Below are 18758 nucleotides of genomic sequence, written 5' to 3'. Positions count from 1 at the left end.
TTAAGAAAAGCTTGGCTATAATTTTTTTAATGACAGTGATTTCACAAATGTATTGTTCAGCACATTTGCAAAATTAGAAACCTCTAATAAATGTTAAGCTGAAACCAAAAATCACTAGCCTCTTTAAACTCGCGAGTCAAATAAGTATACCAAAAAAAAAAAAGTTTTAAATACTGGAAATAATCAAATTGTCTCTATAGTATGCAGGCAAAAAAAAGGGACTATTTTATTTAAACAATTGTGTAAAATGATACACAAGGATATTGGCCATTATGCTTTTCAACAAATTTTATTTACTAATTTTGTACTTCTTGTAACTTCCATGGATTTTATCACTGTATTTTTAATGTTTTTCTGTAGAATCATAAACTCTGAGAAATTGAAAATGTAAATGATCTTAAATTTTCTAGTCCATCTCCCCAGAACAGGCTTATTCCCTGTAGCATCTTAAGTATTGTATTTGGGTTTGAATTACTCAAGTAATGGGAGATTAATCTGCTTCCTAATAGACCTCGCTGTTAGGAAAATGTGCAATATTTAATTTACATTTACTTTTTGCTTCTCTTCTTCCCATTACACCTAATTGTGTCTTCTTTAACCACTGTAAATTATGCTACTCTGTTGTTGGTATTTGCATCATTAGGTTTTGCTGTTTATGGCTTCCTATCAGTGCTACTGGGAGTGGGAGATAGTGTAGTTTTGTAGTTTTTTTGTCTCTGTTTTTTCCACCTAACCTTTCCATCTAGAAGAAGACATTTGACAAAGCTGAAGAGACCTTGTGACAAACAATTGCTGTTCAACCGTTTGGCCTGATGTGGTGTATTTCCACTGTAGCTTGCCCATTGTAGGCATTCTCAGTCACCTTTCTAGAACTGGCTCTCTTCCTGATGCTTTCCAGAACTGAAGGTCACAAGTTTGTTTCCATGGAATACTCTTCAGTTAGTCACCTAGTGTACTTAGTGCATTTGTCCCTCCACACATTCTCCAAAAGATGCAGGTGAAATATTTGTCTAAGACCCTGCTAATGTGGTTTTGTATCTTAGTACAAATGTGTATCATAAACTCACCAGTTTAAGGTACTGTAGGTTTTTTCTTCAAAAATCGTGTTCCATGAAATTCATACGCTAATAAATGCTGTGTTTCTAATCTTTGCAAAATGTATTTAAAAAAATGAAACAGTGGGAACTTCTTGCACCATTGTTGGTCTGTGTAGGTAAGACATCATATTAATGTTTATACAATAACAACTGTCTCTTTCCTTCCTTTCTTTTGCTGCCTGAAGGCCTGAGCTACAATGTCTCAGTGGGATTTGGGAGTAGGTTCTGCTTAACGTATATATTGAGTAATTGATTTTAGCAGTACGTTAAATATTGTCACTGCATGTAAATAAAGGGAAATGTTATCTGAACATTTTTATATCCAGCAGATTAAGTTGTTCAGTCAAATGAGTTAGATGACCACAAAAAAATGGAGGCTGCTCTACAAGACAATTCCTTTAAATTGAGGAAAATAGTAAGAAAGTATGATCTTAAATAATTGTAAAGGAATTTTACACCGGATTGCGAGTTCTGTTGAGCCTCAAGGTTTGTTGATCTGCTGCTTGCCGTTTAAATAGAGAGTGTACTTTTGTTTCCAAGTGCACTCTAGTCCCAAGGTGGTTAGAAAGAGCCTTGCAACACCTGGTGTGTCACCAGTTTTCTTTTCAGAGCATTGAAAGCTGCTGCTCCATAAAACAGCAGCAGGTAATAAATAGCGTGGGAACTACCACGGTGGACTCTGCAGCTGAATGTTGGCTTGGATGAGGGGCAGAACATGGAGAGTATCTCATCTAGTCAGTCTTAAATCCAGAGAGAAAAAATTATTATTTGGTTATGAGTTGAACTTTTTGTCATTGGGAAAAATACGCAGATGAAAGCTGATGTTCAATCTAGCACTGAAATAAACGCATATTATATAAATTGCAGGTTTTTAATCTGAAGTTAATGTTCCTACTTAAGCATCGTAGTCCATATAACATTTATAACATCTGCTGTCACCATAATATTAATATCTTCCAAATGGTTTTAATAAATGATGTTAATAAACTTTATCCTATTGAAGAAAGAGCTTGACCGCCTCTAATTTTTTGTTAGGTAACATATTTGTCATCTGCTTTTTGAGGAATGAACTGTGGGAAAACTAAATCAAGAGGAAGTGCATGTTTAATTTTTGAAATGGTGAAAGTGGTAGCATAATTAATTTTCTGTAGAAATTCCACCCACCCCAAACTTTAGCTTCCCCTGTTTGGAAAATGGGCTTTAATTAAGCAAATTTCTTGTGAGGTTCATTGCTGAAAAGAAAGCAAGCTTGGCCGTAGATTTGGCTCTGATTTTCTTCTTATGAGCCTACTTGCCTTCAGGAGGAAGCAAAGAATGTGATGTTCGCAGAAGCATTTAATTCTTTGCTTTGTCTTAGGTACATTGTGGTTCAAATATACATTCGTAATATACTAAGTGTATTCAGTAGTAGTACATAGTAAACACCACCTTTATTCCTCTCACAGTTTGATGTCACTAGATGTTCAGGTAAGTTTATAATTTCCTGAAAATTCCAAATTTCCACTGAAAAAAAGCCCAAGAAAAGAGCCAATCATGACTCAGCCTTTTTCTCTCTGGGATGCTAAGAAGGTTTCAGCCCTGCCTCTTGCTCTGCAGTAATCAGCGCGGAGCAGAGACACGGTAGAATTAATGGGCTCAGCAGCTGCTGTGGGCATAGGCAGTGACAGCAGTGTAGGGTGCAGCAGCAGGTATAAGAGGATACCCAACCCTGGAGAAGAAAATTAAGAATTGCTACTACTGAAAACATATTTGTTTGCTTATTTTGAGGTCTGTATACTTTTCACTGAAGTCCCTGAAAAATTCATTAAATAGAGGAACACAAAGCTATGTAAATTATGAAACTGAGCTTACATGGCAGCTAGTTGGAATTCCCTGTGTGTAACCCAACTTCAGATCATGATTCACAGACTATAGGGCAGCAATACCCCCGTGTCCTTTCTTCATGAATGGATGTGAGTCACTGTTAATAAATAAGTATGCATCGGACTCTGTGGGCCACATCTGTTGCTTAGATGTGTGGATACTGAGCTTAGCTTTATTTTTTTGTAACCAAGTTGGTTTTCAGAGAAAAATGTGAAAGTAGATGTGTTTACTGTGTAAATGCTGGCTGGAAGTCAAGAAGTTTCTGGTTTTGAAGCTTGTCTTGTAATCTTCAGGGACTTTAGCTCAGGCTTTACTTTTTTTGATTAAAAAAAAGACTCTGCTTTCTATTTTCCTGTTAAAGCTTTCCCTCTGCCCCCCCCCCCGATTTTTTTTTTTTTTAAATCAGCATGTTTTTGAATTTTACTTTGTTGTATTCTTTTATATCTTTTTGGATATATGGCTACTTTTGACTGTGTGTGAATATCTGTTGGATGTTTTCATACTTCTAGCTCCCCGTATGATTTAGTTCTTCCAGCACAAAATTCCTTCACTGTTACTGGAAAGTGCATTTGTCTAGGGGCTTTTGCATTTTGAAATAGCCGTCAGATTTGTTTTTCTTTTTTTTTTTTTTCTTTTTAATTAATTTTGCCATACACTGGGGGCATTCTCCACTTCGCTGTTAGTTAATATTATTTTTTATTACTTGCTATGGTGAAGGCAGAATTCTGATGCATACTTGACAGGGGGATCAAAGCTTGACAAGATCCATGTTTCGAAAGCATTAATTGCATTCATATTGCTGCAGTATATACCCCAGCATGTTAAGGATATAAAACCATTGTTAATACCTTCAGGATCAGGGTATTTGCAGACAGTGCTTTCAAAAGTAGTTAGAGATTGGAATAGTCTAGGTAGACTCCATGGGAGCAGCTTGACTTTCATTATTTCTTAGTAGGCACCAGAACTTTCTCAGAGCTGGATTTATTCTGGGTATCTCCTGACCTGGTGCTCTTTTGAAAGTCTTTGTCTTGGATGGGTGATTAGATTTAAGATGTTGCCTTAAGGTGAAACGTACAAACAGATTTAGAGGGGAGAAGTAGTTGTTACATAAATGTCCATTCTTATGGAGATAAATAGAGCAGTAGCTTGCTGCCTCCCCAGCCATTACTTACCGGTTGGCAGTTGTTCTGGAGGCCACACAAACACCACACTTAGCTGATCTTGCACATTTCCTGCCATTTCCCCTCTAGGTTTAAGGTAGTGTCAGTCACTAAAAACATGAGCATCCTGAATAGTGGAGGACTTCCTAAAGGATCTGCAGGTGTTGCTTTCTGTATTGCTAGAATATGTAAAGACTGAACATCTACAGCAGAGTCCTCAGCTGAAGAGTTTCTTGCACTATCTTGTCCGTGAAAGAGCTGGAAAATTACCCTTTTCCATTTGGTTTAAATCAAAAATCCTCTGAAACGTTTTTGGAATTTTCAGATTAAAATCCCTCCTGTTCCCCAGCAATGTATACTTATTTGCTCCCTCAGTTCTTAGTTATGCTAAGCTTTTAATATTTCTTTTAAGGGAGCATTGTAGGATAATACGTGTGTGTAGTGTAAAACTGTGTATGTGATACGAGCAGGTTCGTCATCAAGGCAAAGTAATAGAGGGTAAAGAGCCTGTGCTGAACACTTGCTGGTAATAACATGCAAATGATCCATTACTCTTTGTAAAACTTTTGGTATGATCTGATTATTAATATTCTGAATTGAATGCAAATTGCTAATACAATTATCTGCATACAGCAGCTGGTCTTCTTTCAAAATCTGTCCTTTACTCCATATTGTGGGTAAAAACATAGCCTTTTCTGTATTTGACATGCATATTCCAGCTCCAGTACAGAGCTTTTTTTTTTTTTTCTATGCCGTAGAAGGATCATTTGAGATGCTTTTCCTGTTCTGCACTTTTCAGTGACATTGCAAAAAAACAGTAGGATATATTTGAATATCATTAGTGCAGAATGGATGTAATTGGTGAATTAATGGTTCTAACACTTTGATTGTTTCAGGTGGAAAGGATACCATAACATTCAGTGACCCAATGTTGCCTGTTATACAGCGGTCCAGGTCACCATTGTTAGCGTTTACTGATAAGCCACAGAAAACTGAAGTACAAGGTGAGCACCTGTATTGTAAAGACCACAATGAGAGCTGAGCACTCATTTATTTCCAGATAAAAAGTAATAAATTTTCATGCTGGGATAGCAGAAGGCAAAGTTTCAGTGGTCACAGAGATTGAATAAATCATCCACGAGTAAAATGGATAGATGGTCCCAGTACAAATAGCAAAGAAACAACTGAAAAATTATTGTTGAATAGATTGCACAGGGCTTGGGATCAGGTCTTACACCTCAAAGAATTTTCCTGCCATATAACTTGATACTGTGAGAAGTTATTCATGCCATCTATGTTACACGCAACTGCCTCCTGCTCTTCTTCCCTTAGCTGAAATGCACAGTAGGAAAGCAGTCTGTGGAACTGGCTTAGCACTTTCCTGCATTGTAGCTGATATTTAGATGAAAGGCTTCCTGATTGCACCCAGTAAATTGACATACCCAACTCATTTTCCCAAAGAAATTGACTGGTTTTTTTACAGTCTTGCCTGTGTTTTGTTAAAAATCCTTCCCCAATAGCAAGCTTTAACATCTCTCCAAAGTCAAGCTTAACTTAATATTTGACAGTAGCAGAAGATAGTGTTTTGCCGATAACCTTGATTTTATTTTTTTTTTCCCCCCTTAGTTTTTCATAATGGATGTGAGATGGATTGTTATGCTTGCCTATCAGCATTTGGATAAGCTCTTTAATGGGCATAACATTTTGGGATGCCCAGATCTTACTCGGCTAACCATGAAGCATCATAAACAATTTATTTGTTAGTCCTGAAAGTAAATAGATTGTAGCTTAATTTTGACTTTATTATCCATGTCATCATCTGATAAAACTTGACAGCCAGACTGATAATTTTTTATTATCTTGATCAGCTGATATTTTTGCTAAAAATAAGTATTGAAACTTTAGTGAATAGTTCTCCAATGAGTAATAATAACTCATAAATATTCATTTTTTGCCTGCTTAATCATTGATTTTTATTTAAATCTGCAGTTACCGAAAGTATTTACTTGGTGGCATTATGCTCTTTTCTTTACATATTTGTCCTAGGTGAGGTTGGTATTACAGTTTTGATTAAAGCTGCTTGTCAAATCTCATCAGACCCTGTTTCTGTTGCTTTGTAACACTGCCAAACTTTAGCTCTGGGCTGAAGCTTTCCATGCTGTGTTTTCTACTTCAGCTGATTTTTTTAATGTCAGCCAAATCACTTTTTTGTGTTGAATTCTGATGACCATGTGGGTTTTTGGGTTTTGTTTTTTTCAATTCTTATTATTTATTTTAACATGCAAGCACTTAGTATATCTATAATTGAAATTAATTTGAAATCTGGGGAAAAAGTTTCCACCCTGAGAAAACAGACTGGAGCTTCTACCCCATTCTAAACCATTCGCTTTCTCATCTGCTAAAAACAACAAAAAACAAACCAATGATTCTGTTGAGCTTGTTTTGTGCCACCAATGCTGGTAAAACTCTGCATGCATAATTCCTTCGATATAAACCTAGAGAGAACAAAACCTGGAGCAGAGAGGAAAGAAAGGCTGAGGTCAGGACTCCGAAGTGATTGGAAGACTAGGGTAGATGGGGATTGAAGGAAGTCTGAGTGAGGGGGGACCTGCATCTGACTGAGCAGAGGTCAGAACATAGGAGTAAGGAATAAAAATGCTGACGGTGAAAACAAGGTGTGATAAAGAAGATTAGCAAGTGGATTGGAAATAGAGTGAGTGTAGGGACTGGATAAAATAAGGGATATGGGGCAGGAACAAAGAGCTAGGCAGGGGAAGAGAAGAGTAGAAGAAAACAGCCTTGGAGAGGAGAAGGCAGACAAGAACTAGGCCTGTGGCAGTCGTGGAAAGAATCAGCTCCCAGTAGGTTGTCACCCTCTTTCTTCTTCTGCATCCCATAACCTTAACAGAGCCAAGATCAATCAGAGGAATCCTGTCATTAAACTAGAGCAGGTTAAGCAAATACTGTTCTGCCTGCAAAAGCAGCTTGGTTTTTCCCTTTGCATGTGGCCCAGTGTACCTGATAACCTGCAGTGAGAACTCGGACAAAATTCACCTCTGTGACAGTTTAAATAAACTGGGCCAACTTTTCAGGGACGTAGATGAGCACATATATAATATACTACCAGCTGTGCAGGGGACACCATAGCTTACAGCAGTAGGTGGAGAAATGGCAGTTGAGGCTGCCATCTTCCCTTTGAAGCCTGGAAAGGAAGCAGTGTGTTTTCAGCTGTAGGGCATGTCCCTATGCTTGGAGTCACACAGCTCCTCCACATTCAGCAGCTATATGGGAGCGATACACTGAGTCATGATACACTGAGTCACCTCTTGTACCACTCTGCATAGAGAATGACTGCTGTTGAATTCTAGAAGCTTGGTGCATATTGCAATTTTTCATCTATACATTGTACCTCCAAAATCTGGGGGAGCTTGGCAGCATGGAGGAACATAGGAATGTGTTCCTCTGCCTTTGTTTACCAAGCAAATATGCCCTTGGTTTAAAAGTATTCCAGAAATAAAAACAAAATCCCTTTGATTTTCCTATTAGTTGAATGATCAGTTGAGTGAAAACAGTTGATAAGCAGAATAGCCATGAAATTCTTACATATCTTTAAATGCTAGGCCTGGTATTGCGTCAGGTAGCTATGGTCCTTTAAATAGTGCCATTGCTACTTGGTGCCTCTTTGGCCCAGGAAATGTTTTTAGCTTTTGCACTAACATACATTCTATATCAGAACTTTCTGTAATACATCAAATATTGCTCTAGCTAGATCCATAGGGAATCAGAGGGCTTTTCAGGCTTTCTAAAAATCTAATCTAGCTGCTTACCTTAGTCTCATCAAGGCCTGCTTTAGTCCATACTTGTTATCATTGTTTCAGTTAAGCTGGGTGTTTGAAGTCCGTAGGATATACTGTGCAGTTCCTGTGTTAAAATGTATAATGACATGGTACAATCATATAAATTAAAGACTCTTGTGCCACCAAATCTCACTTTATCCAATGCATAGGATGTATAGTGTCACAGGATAGATTGTACTTGAGCAACACACTACTAATGAACAGCTATTCTGGCTTTTTTTCCTCTTCATTGTTGAATGTGTTGTTCCTCTTTTATTACCTGTGTGCTATTTCAAGCATTCCCTGAAGACAAAAGTACCTTTTTTCTATGAACTTTTCTCTGGTGATGTAGTGCTTTGAAACAATTTATCTTCAGAAAATTTCATCGAGGTGGTGGGATGTGTTGTCCCACTGTTATCCCACTGTGGAGGGAGGAAACTGAGGCATGCAAAGAATAAGGTAGCGTCCCTGCTAATTTCAAGTGTCAATTCAAGGTGCGTAAGTGTTGGCTTTTTTTGGAACACTTGGGGTATGTGTGTTCAGATATGCCACATGAGCAGAGCAGTACTGCAAATCATGCCCCTAGGTTTCCAGCTGAGCGCTCAGGTAATGAGGATTAGATCCAGTGGGTGATCACCTTTTGAAAGTTAATTTATCCCTGCCTTTTCCACAGACTTAAATTCCAGCTCTTCAGAGTAGCATTCCTAGCTTCCTCAATGGTAGTAAGAGTGCCTGTTCCCTTCATGTAACCTTTGTCTTACTCATTCGGCAGCTCCCAAATTATAAACGAGGAGGGTCTGATAGAGACAATGGGCTCCTGTATTGTGTAGCTCTGGTCCCTCCCTGCAGCCAAGCTGTCCCGTGCGTTGCAGGAGGCAGGGTTCCTGTAGGGAAAAATAGAGTAAATGCTCATATACTAAAAGGTAATGCATCTGCATGACAAGAGTCATGTTAAGCTGTTGATGCAACCGTAGTTCTGGCACTTCCTAATTTTTCTTTCTTGACTTCACAAGTTTATTTTCAATGAGGCTTTTTGTCCTTAACTAAGATGAGGACAAATTCTCTCTCTTTCACAAAGCTGTTTGTTTACACATTGCTGTTTTCTCTGTTCTGATACTTTGTTGAGTGTTTGTTTTTTGGTATAATGGTATATTTAAAATTTTTCCACTGCTGCTTTGTTTTATGCTGCTACCCAAATTAGAATAATCTTTTATGTTAGCAGAAATGTTGTGGGACCAATAACAAAACTTCATTATTGGACGAAAGCCTGTGAAAAGCTCCAAATCAATGGAGCTTATGTTAACCCCTGAAGGTGGTAGAGCTGTGGGGATTTACATTAAGCTGTGCCAAAAATTCCTGTAGCTGAGTGCCCTGCTTAGAGTTGATATTCCTTTGAAAAAGTTTGCCTGGCCCTGCTGTTCTACAGTATGGTATTGACTATGACTCTTTTGGAACTGTCAGTGTTAGGGAAAGACAGGTTCCAAAACAGGGCCAGATCCAGCAAGAAACTTAGTGTTGATGGCTTATCATCTAAGAATGGGTCTGGGATGGGATAGGGAATCACTCTTAAAAATTCCTTACTGAGGTAAATATGTCTGTAGTCTGGCACTGGTGGTGATGGTCTTCAGGTCAGATATATAATAAATACCCGTGACTGACCAGAGCATCTCTCTGTTCCATTTCTCTTTCAGCAGAACAGAAGGGAGAACGTGATGAAACTTGTGCTGTTGCAAGTGAGTCCCTGGCTCCAGAGGGAACAAACTTAAATAACAGAAACCAAAATAAACATTTTTATCCTTCATTACCCCAGCTACCTTCCAAAGAAGAAGAAATAAACAAGCTTGGAAGTCAGATAATTAAACTGACAGAGCAGGCAGTTGCAGAACTGGAAGGGAAAAGAGCAGAGGCTTCCACAGGGGAGCAGAACACCGTGGTTGGAGCAGACCTTAACGGTTCATCTGAGGGAGAGTTCCCACTTTCCAGCCCTGACCCATCTGACCCCACAGATCCCTCCAACTCAGAGAATGAACAAGCAGTTGAAACTGAGACCCTGAAAGACAGTGACAAAACCTCAGAGAGCGACTGTGAAATTCCAAATGAAAGAGGGGGTCGACATAACAGCACCGTGGATGTGGTGCATACCAAGGACCCTGGAAGGCGTGGAGAGCTCAGTGTTACAACTGCACACGCAAATAACAGCTTTGAGGACCTCCCTGAATCTGTAAACAAGAAACCATCCAGTCTTGCTGAAAACTCTGAATATTTGGATAGCAGTTTGGCTTGAGGTATGAAATCCAGGCCCTCAAGCATCTCACTGTAATCCTTTAGCAGTGTCTGTGCTTCTGTGAGTATGATCAGTGAAACAGCGTGTCATAGGGTTGATTTTTACCTTGAACTGTTAATATATTTCTATTAATAAAGGTGTTTTTCTGTTAGTTTTGGTTACAGTGTACCCAAAAAGTAAATTACCTAAGGGAAAGAATCAGTGATAAGGTTTAATCATGTTGGGTTTTTGTAATGATTTGAAGTTTCTACATAGATGGATGTAATTTATATTAGTGTAGCAAAGAGACCAACAACAGCAGTTGATCATGTTATCACTACATGTAATGCTTCTGTAACATGTGTGGTCCTAGTGCTGGACAGTATTTTAATGGTTAGAAGTGTCTTCCAAGGATGAAAAATTTGGAGTTAGAAATTCAGATGCATCTTAAGGCTGCAGGCTTTTGCTTGTTTCTCAGACTGGATTCCATGTCTCTTTACATATAGTGACTGTAAATGCATCTTTAGAATAAAATCGCTATTCCCTTATAGGAAGTTTCTGAAAACCATCCCTGCATGTATGTAGTTCTCTAATTACAAACCTTGATATCTTCTCAACTGTACAAAATTTTTCCTTTCCTCTCCCAGCTCATCTCATGAAAATGCAGGGAGTTATTTCACCAGATACTGAGAATCCAATTTAAGGAAGCTCTGAAGGAAACATCATCAGAGAAGCCAAAAGTCCTTCTGTGAGAAACAGCCATGGTGTTCCAAAGCAAGGAGAACCGCAAGAGGAGAACCTGTGATGTGCTGTCCACCTACTTGGCTCTCTCAGTTACTGGAATTTTAGTCCTCAACTTACAGGAGCCAGAACAGCCCTCAGGCTGAGTGGATTTCAGCCTACTCCATCTATCTCTGCTCTTTAAAGGAAGCTGTGTCTTTTTTTATTTTCTTATGTTTTGGAATTAAGGATAAGTCTTCCTTTCCTCCTTGTTTCATTAGTCTATGGTATGGTAGAAGGTTTATTTGCATTGTTGCTGCTTGCTTAAACTTCTTCCCTTGTTGATGTTTAGTTATAGGAAAACTTTCCTATAATAACTGGAGGCTGCTGTGTCATTCCCTAGCTCGCTCCTGATGCTGGAGCTGTGCCACTCTGCTTCTAGGAAGGCAGCAACAAGGGAATACTTAACGTTGAAGTTAGCAGCTGTTGGAGAAGGGGAGGCACGTCCTTCCTCTCCTGTTTGTAGCATAAGGAATAGTCTCTGCAGCTGTGGAGCTTCTATGGGCCAGCAGCCGTCAAGGCAATTTTTCTGCTGGCTTGGGACCTAATTGTCTGTAAATGTTCATTTCTCACTCCTAGAACTTGAAACCAATCAGAGAGAATCAAACCAAATTTAATAAAATACTAATAATAAAAAGGAAAATCCCTCCCAGATTGAGTCCTTCTTTGACAAATAACTGCCAGCTGCAAATTTTTACGGCCCACTTGTCAGCTACTGAATAAACAGAGTTTATATTAGCAATACTGACAAACTCTTCTGTAGATGGAAGATGAGCTAGCAGGTGCTGCCATAATCAAGGTGTCAGAGTCCATGAACAGTTTGTATTCAGCGGAAGAAAGGCTGTATGTAAATTATTACATATAAATATAAGGAATGATAGTGGGAAGGTAAAAAATGTGGCTTGTCTGTTCTCATGTGTTTTCCCTAGCAGGTGCATTCCTGTAACCCTTTCAGTGTTTGTCTGTACCCAATAAAGCCATACTCACAGTGCTCAAATATGTTCCTTTTCTCTTTAAAGGTAATTTGACATTGCAGCATTTCACTGATGATAAGCAGCAGCTCTTAGGAACAAAAACCATCTATATATTTAAACGTATTAGGGACACGAAGCAATAAAAAGTTTTTCTTTCATTATCCTGATCACCATTTAAGTTCCTCATCACCTGAAAAACCAAGAAGAGTTTAAGTATTTGAAAGATTGTTATGCAGTGCCCATTAATTGTAACTGACTGCATTATTGACTCATTTAAACTGACAGTACTGACAAGTCAGAAGAGAAATAGATGCAGAAACTGAAATCTCCAGGAGAATGTAGCAGAATTTTTTTCCTTTAATGCTTGAATGTCACATGAGGTAGCATTTTATTCAAGATGTATTCTTTTCCATCTTTCACAGACTAATCCTGCACAGAGCTAAATATCAGTGCAGTCAGAACTGAGGTAAATGAATAAGAAGGTCAGGATTTCACATAGCTGAGCTCAGAAATGTTGACGGTGTTACGCTGTTTCCTGTCTTGGACCTTTCCTGACACACCATTTTCTGAGTTAGCATTTTTCTCCTGGTCCCTTAACAGCCAGTTAATGCTATTAGTTAATGAAGAGCTGGGTGCAAAAATCTGAGCAGGTAGAAGCTGTGCTGGACCAACAGCTTTTCAGTGCCTCATTCATTGATTCTTTTTAGTATGTTTTTCTGTGAGAAAACGGTGGTGTACAACCCAACAATTAGGACATTTTGGTTATTATCCTTGCACCATTCTCCCTCTTAGATGCCATTTGTATATCTTTGTAATCATTAAATTCCAGTGAGATATCTAGATCTCTGGAAACCTGATTTTTAATGCTATATCAGTGCTGCAGTACTGTCTCTCTCCTTTCTGCCCTGGTGAATGTATGTGTATTCTAGCTACATTTTTAGCCCTCTCCCAGGAACACAAGACTTCAAAGCCAGGAGACTTGTAAGACATCTTTGCTGCACTATGTGATAACTAACTGAATATTCTTGTCAGTATCTTTTCTGGATATTGCTTTAATTGATATTGTTGTGCTATTAGAACAACGTTGGGGTTTTTTTTCCCCTCAGTAAATTAATCAGTGTTTTGTTGTGGAATCAACGCTACTTTAGGTTTGGGGTGGTGGTGATGGTTGGGTTGGTTAGTTTAGTTTTTTTCAGACTTGTATTTCCTTTTCCAAGACTTCAGAAATGCAGAAATCACATCCAGACATATAAACTTTTTTGGTGTTGGGCTTTGGGGAAGCAAACTGAGAAGGGAACGTTGTGGCAGGGGTATGGAGAAGATGCATTTCGCAAACTGATTTTAAGGAGATTGTCTCACCTAAAGTGAATTCAAGCATTGTCCATGAGAAGGATTTAATTTGAAAGTACAATGTTGTGGCTATTTGAAAAACAATGTTCACTGAATTTGTAAAATGAGTGTGTGAAAATGACAGATTAAGATGCATCTTTTAGAATGTTGCTTCTTTTCTAAGTGAGACTATTTTTAAGCATATGGGAATTTGTATAATAAAGACAGTGGGATTTCTTTAATCCTTATGAGCTCAGGAATGTATATCAAAATCTTAACTGAGATTAAGTTGAAAGTCTGCTACATTTCTAAAAGATATGAATTTGTTTACCAGCTTCTGTTCTGTAGTTTTACTTTAGGAATTATGCGGTTTAATTTATTTTCAAACCTCTCTTTTGTTGCTGCCTGGATTAACTGCACAACATGGTTAAACTATATTAATACATTTTGTCATCTTTAATAAAAACATTTCCTGATATGCTTGTGCTACCTGCTTGTTTCCTTTTCTCAGTATCAGATGAATGATAGTCATGAGGTAGTGTTTTAGTATTTTCAGTGAGTTGTGTTAAATTAAAAAAAGTAATCTTTATTGAGTGAGAGTTTTAAGTCTGAAAGTTATCTGATTTAAATATTTTCACTGTCACTTCTCCCAGTCTAAATTGACTGATTTACTTCCTGCATTTTTGTATGAAGAAACACACTCAGCATTTTTTGGCTTTGAAAATAACATTTATCTCTGATCTTCTAACTTTATCATCATTGTCTAAGCAGCATTAAAGATTTTGTATACATCTTAGTTACTAACAGGCACAAACTCGAGGCTTTAGGGAATTTTTGCTGGGGAGTGATGGTAAACTGGAATATTTCTTTTAAGTCTGCTTTCAGATGTAAACAGTGTGTCTTAGCTATAGCCATGTGGACAATTAAAAATAGTTAAGAAGCTTGTACATGTTTGAGAATAAAACCTGTAAACAGAAGTATAATAGTGTAGTGGATCTAAAGTTTAAAACAGAAATGTCTGTACTTTCCCTTGTTTTTAGGGGAAGTCCATTATCCAGGTCTTGCAACACAACACCAAACACTGTTGAAAGCAGAGAGATCTTTTTGCCTTTCTGATTTGCAGCTAAATACAGAATAACATCTAATGAGAGGCAATTTCTTACTTATATTAACTTTTTCCTTTGGTATCTAACTTACAATCCCTTAAGAGCCTCTTACAGTGCACAGACTCTTTACAGACTATCAACCGTATCCGTTAGTACTCTTATATACATTCACCTCCCAAACTGCCTAAAAGGGAATCTTTTCAAGAAAATACTTTACAACATTGAGTTGATGCTGTTTTTATTGATGGGCTTACAGAAAGGAGGCTCTACAAAGTGATATGCATTTCTTAGAGGAGCAAGCAAAGAGAAATGGGAATCCTTTAGCCATATATCTTAGTGGCTAATGGTGCAGCGTAAGGTACTTAGTGCTGCCCAGGCTGTAGCTGGCTTGTTGGTCTTCACTTAAGCCTGGTTCTATGTTCGTTTATTGAGCCCTCTCTTCTTCTTGTCCGTAACCTCAGACAGTTTCTCTTCCCACAAGTTCTTGTTGCACATCCCAATCACGCAGCAAGCCAGACGTTTCCCAGCATTTCCGTTTTCCAAACTGGCCTTATTGTTGCCCTTGCCCATGTCATCTTCCTGCTCATGGATCACAATGGATCTGCCCATGATGGAATATGGACCAAACATAGTAGCAAAGAGATTTGTTTTGTATTTTCTGATTTTGCCATCTTTAGGAAAAAAGTTGCCAAAATCCCCTGGGTGACGGGGGTGATTCACGCTGAAAGGGTTATAGTGTCCTCCTGTAGAGTCACAGCCATTGCTGAGATCCCCAAGCTCGTGGACGTGTATAGCTCTACCAGATTGATCATTATCCAACGGAAACCCATCCAAGTAAAAAATGGCTTCTAATCTTCCGTATGAGTAATGCTGCCTGAATAAGACTTGTCCAGTCACTTGTGGCTTGTCAGCATCTATTTTGGAGCTAGGCTTCATTTCACAAGTGGTGTAAATCATCCCATCAGTCTCATTACCAGGCATTACTGGATAGAGCAAATTCTGCCAGAGGTCATTCACTTTTTTCTGTATATCATGAAATGACTCTTGTCTTGGATCAGTTTCTTTGTCTGTCATGACACCAGAGGCAGACAGGGCAAGCCCAGTGACCAGAGAAAGAAGCAGAAGCATCTTGGCCTGCAGAAGATACAAGAAGCTACAAAGAATTAATAGCTTTTTTCAGCAGTATGGCTGGACAGAAAGGCACGCAGCCTGTGGCAGTGCTGAGCAAAACAGCTGGAGCGTGGTCCCGGTGGACTGCTGCTTTCTAAATCTGTCTAATGTGATGAATTGAAACTAAATCAGAATGCATACGCATGTTTAAACACATACAACTGACAGCCATGATTAAAAGAATTACTAGTGAGTTTATATTTTACACTACACCTTGATCTTTAAAACTGCCTTTTTCCCTTCAGGAACCAAACAAGCCAAAGTGTTGTTCAATCTATTTTTGAGTTTGTATTAAGACTTTTCTCCTATTACAAATTCCAGTCAGACAGTTTGCCAGGAAGATTTTTTTGGTCCACCTACTTAACCGCTAGTTAGGCACTACAAACTAAAAGTAAAAATCCAACAAGTTGATTACCTTGCAGAGTTGCTGCAGAACCCCTCAGTAGTAGCTCTTTGCCTCTGCTCCCCTAAACAGAGATGTGATCAGACAGAAAGCCTGAGCTGTTTGAAGTTGATGCTTATGAGAACTGCGTGTTTGTGTAAAAGTTAGGTAATGCTGGCTCAGGGGAGGCGTCACTGGGAAAACCGTGGGAGGGGAGGGAGGGAGGGAGGGGGGAAAAGTTTTAGACATTTTCATTGTGGCCATTTTTCCTTTCTCGGTTAGTTTGTTAATCTGGCTCTCAGTCCTCACCGACATTCCAAAAAAAGGGGAAAAAAGTTATCAAGCTTTTAAATTAATCATCCCTTTGATAACTTCATGTGCTTATCTAAAGTAAGCGACCTTCAACATGCAGTGAGAGGAGAGGAAAGGAGCTTTATTAAGGCACAGTTGGGCAGTTCATTCACTTACATGCTGGTTGTCATGGAGCTGGTTTGCATTTTTATTTCTTTATTAGCCAAAAGTGAAAGTGGTGCTGGAGCAACATAAACTGTTCCACATGGGTGTGTACCAAAGTTTCTGTGGTTTTAAAACCTGAAGGGCACAATTCAAACTGTCAGATGTTGAGGTACGTTTCAGCAGTGCTTCTCTGTAAAGTTTTAGCGCTACTGACTGCTACTTTACTTGCCAATTTATCTGCTCCACTGAAGTAATTTTTTCTTCATCTTTTTTGAGACAGCAGTGATTTCTTTCAAAAGGAAGAAGTAAGCAGTACTGAGACAGTGCAACATCAAACTGAGGCACAGAGAAATTGTTTCCCAGAAGCTGGCTGGAGCACGGAGAGTTCACATGTGTTTCATCATCCCATGAACTGAGAAATGTTCTCCTCTCAGGGGCATTGCCCTGCCTGCAGCGCTTCCCACTGTTGTCACTGAAATGTGGATTCAGCCATCACAAGAGCAATTTAACAGGCTGAGATTTCTGTAGAGAGAACAGAGTCGCTCTTATTACTCAGGAACAATTCTCAACGCAAGAAAATTGCAAAGAAAATCCTTTTTCCCAGTTCATGTCTCCTGCCAGCTGGGTAAGGAATGGGCTGTCAGCTTCTGGAATGGTAAAATTGTGTGTGTTAATCTTACTGCTATCATATTCTACATCAGATCTGAGATACTCAGTTATCTGAGAGCTGATTTATTTTTCTTTCTGTGTGAGGGAGAGTGGAGCTAAGGGGATGTCCACTACTTAGATTGTTAGCCAGGGACTAGAAATACAGAGTTAACTTCTGCTTGGGATATTGAAAGTGTTACTTCAGTCCTGGTCTTCAGTTCCTAATCTCTGAATTAGGATAACTAGTATTTCTTTTCTTCAGGGTATTTATGAGTTGTTAAAATTGCTGTGCTCGTGAGAACCATGCAGCATTCTGTGGAAGCTGAACTCTTACAACCGAGAGCCAGGATTGCCCATCATCCCAAGCCTAACACTACTTCCTTTGCAGCCTATTCCCAAGTTCATTCACTGGCAGTCTCTGAGCTGGGAAAATCTATACTTGTGGCTTGGTAATACTATGAAATTGCTTGGGTTTAAAGCACTTGAAAGAAGTAAAATGTTTTATAATCAGGTTTTATAAATACATGCAAACAACTACCCAAATGCAAAGGGAGTGGTTTAAGTTTGTAAAATGCAAGAAGCAACTGTCCAGTCTACGTACTATTAGAAAAAATATTTCTTAGCATCATAAATAATGTTTTAAGGGAATATGATGAATGGAAGAAAGCAAGGAACATTATTCATGGTTTAATTCTTGAGTCACAAAGTAATGGACTGCAATTGAGTTTAACACTTCTGCAAGGAAATTTCCAAGCTAGCAGTCAGCACTCCAAGAAAAGAATTTTAAAGCTTTAGTTGAATTATAAGCCATTTTGAAATAGTAACTAGAGTCAGAATTTTAGCTGGTTTAAATACAGTAATGCTGTTGACTTCAGTGGCATTTGTGCTGTTTTACACCAGCTGGGATTCTGTCCCTGAAAAAAAAGCCCTGAAAAGCCCAAGGTACTTGCTGCAAAGCTCTTTTTTGATGTACTGCACATGCGGGAATGAAGCAGAAATGCAGAAGGATGTAAAGGAGATGATCAAAGGGACAGAAAGGACTGCAGCAAAGCTAAATGATGTATTTGTAGTGCTCTGCACTTCAGAGAATGAAAAGGAAATACTAGCTGTGGGCTGCTGTCAGAAAGATGTATTTTAAAAAGGAGAAGGGATGATAACTACAAGAAATGCAATTGCAAGAGTGATTTGGCATTCAGTTTGGGTCTGAAAGATGGAAGTCGCTAACTACTAACCAGGTGTATCATTAAAGTCTATCCTTACCCACTGCCTATGTTTTAGTTTTCTGGTTAAAAACAGGTGCCAGATAATGAGCTAACAGCCTTTAAAGCAGACAGCAGTTAATGGGAGGAAAGCCCACAGTGACCTGACCATGCACTTGTACTTGTACTTACAATCCCTGTTTAAAAACTAGACTTCTGCGTTTGTCCCAGTTGTACAGGATCTATTGTATCCTGAATTTCATGCAATGTCCTAGAGTCTCCTGGGCTATATAAGGCAGTTGTCAAAACAACTTCTGCAAGACTCTTGAGACCACATAGAAAAAACAGACTTAGCTTTACTCATGGGCTTTACAATGGACTTTATACATGGCTCTCCTCACAAGTTCTCAATCCATGCTATGACCATGTGGGTTGGTTGGCTGCTGTTCAACTTATTCGATTTGTCCAGCGTAGAGTTAAACATGATGAAGAAAT

The 18758-nt window shown here is 38.7% G+C and overlaps 2 protein-coding genes across 9 annotated transcripts in view; one reads left to right on the top strand and one right to left on the bottom strand.

Moving 5' to 3' along the window:
• CCDC149 (coiled-coil domain containing 149) overlaps positions 1-13780 on the top strand; it is a 53274-nt gene extending 39494 nt beyond the window's left edge. For 5 of the 7 annotated variants that reach the window (XM_074904610.1, XM_074904605.1, XM_074904607.1 and 2 more), the window contains 4 exons: positions 1283-1315; positions 5017-5124; positions 9648-10241; positions 10867-13780. In XM_074904610.1, the coding sequence (XP_074760711.1) occupies positions 1283-1315; positions 5017-5124; positions 9648-10240 (734 nt within the window). In that variant the 3' untranslated portion in view covers position 10241; positions 10867-13780. The remainder of the gene's footprint in view (positions 1-1282; positions 1316-5016; positions 5125-9647; positions 10242-10866) is intronic. The other 2 variants (XM_074904606.1, XM_074904609.1) reach the window with 2 other exon arrangements.
• An 855-nt stretch (positions 13781-14635) lies between these two features.
• On the bottom strand, positions 14636-16110 carry SOD3 (superoxide dismutase 3). 2 transcript variants are annotated; one of them, XM_074903781.1, is made up of 2 exons: positions 15994-16110; positions 14636-15542 (listed from the first exon to the last, which is right to left on the bottom strand). In XM_074903781.1, the coding sequence occupies exon 2, from the start codon at positions 15534-15536 to the stop codon at positions 14823-14825; it is 714 nt and encodes a 237-aa protein (XP_074759882.1). In that variant the 5' UTR covers positions 15537-15542; positions 15994-16110; the 3' UTR covers positions 14636-14822. The 2 variants fall into 2 exon arrangements, with proteins under 2 accessions (XP_074759882.1, XP_074759884.1); XM_074903783.1 differs by having other exon boundaries at positions 14636-15561; positions 15994-16092.
• Between the last annotated feature and the right edge of the window lie 2648 nt (positions 16111-18758).

The sequence above is a fragment of the Athene noctua genome, chromosome 4 (genome assembly GCF_965140245.1).
Source record: "Athene noctua chromosome 4, bAthNoc1.hap1.1, whole genome shotgun sequence".
In the NCBI taxonomy this organism is placed as follows: domain Eukaryota; kingdom Metazoa; phylum Chordata; class Aves; order Strigiformes; family Strigidae; genus Athene; species Athene noctua.
This window is presented reverse-complemented; position numbering and strand designations above follow the sequence as displayed.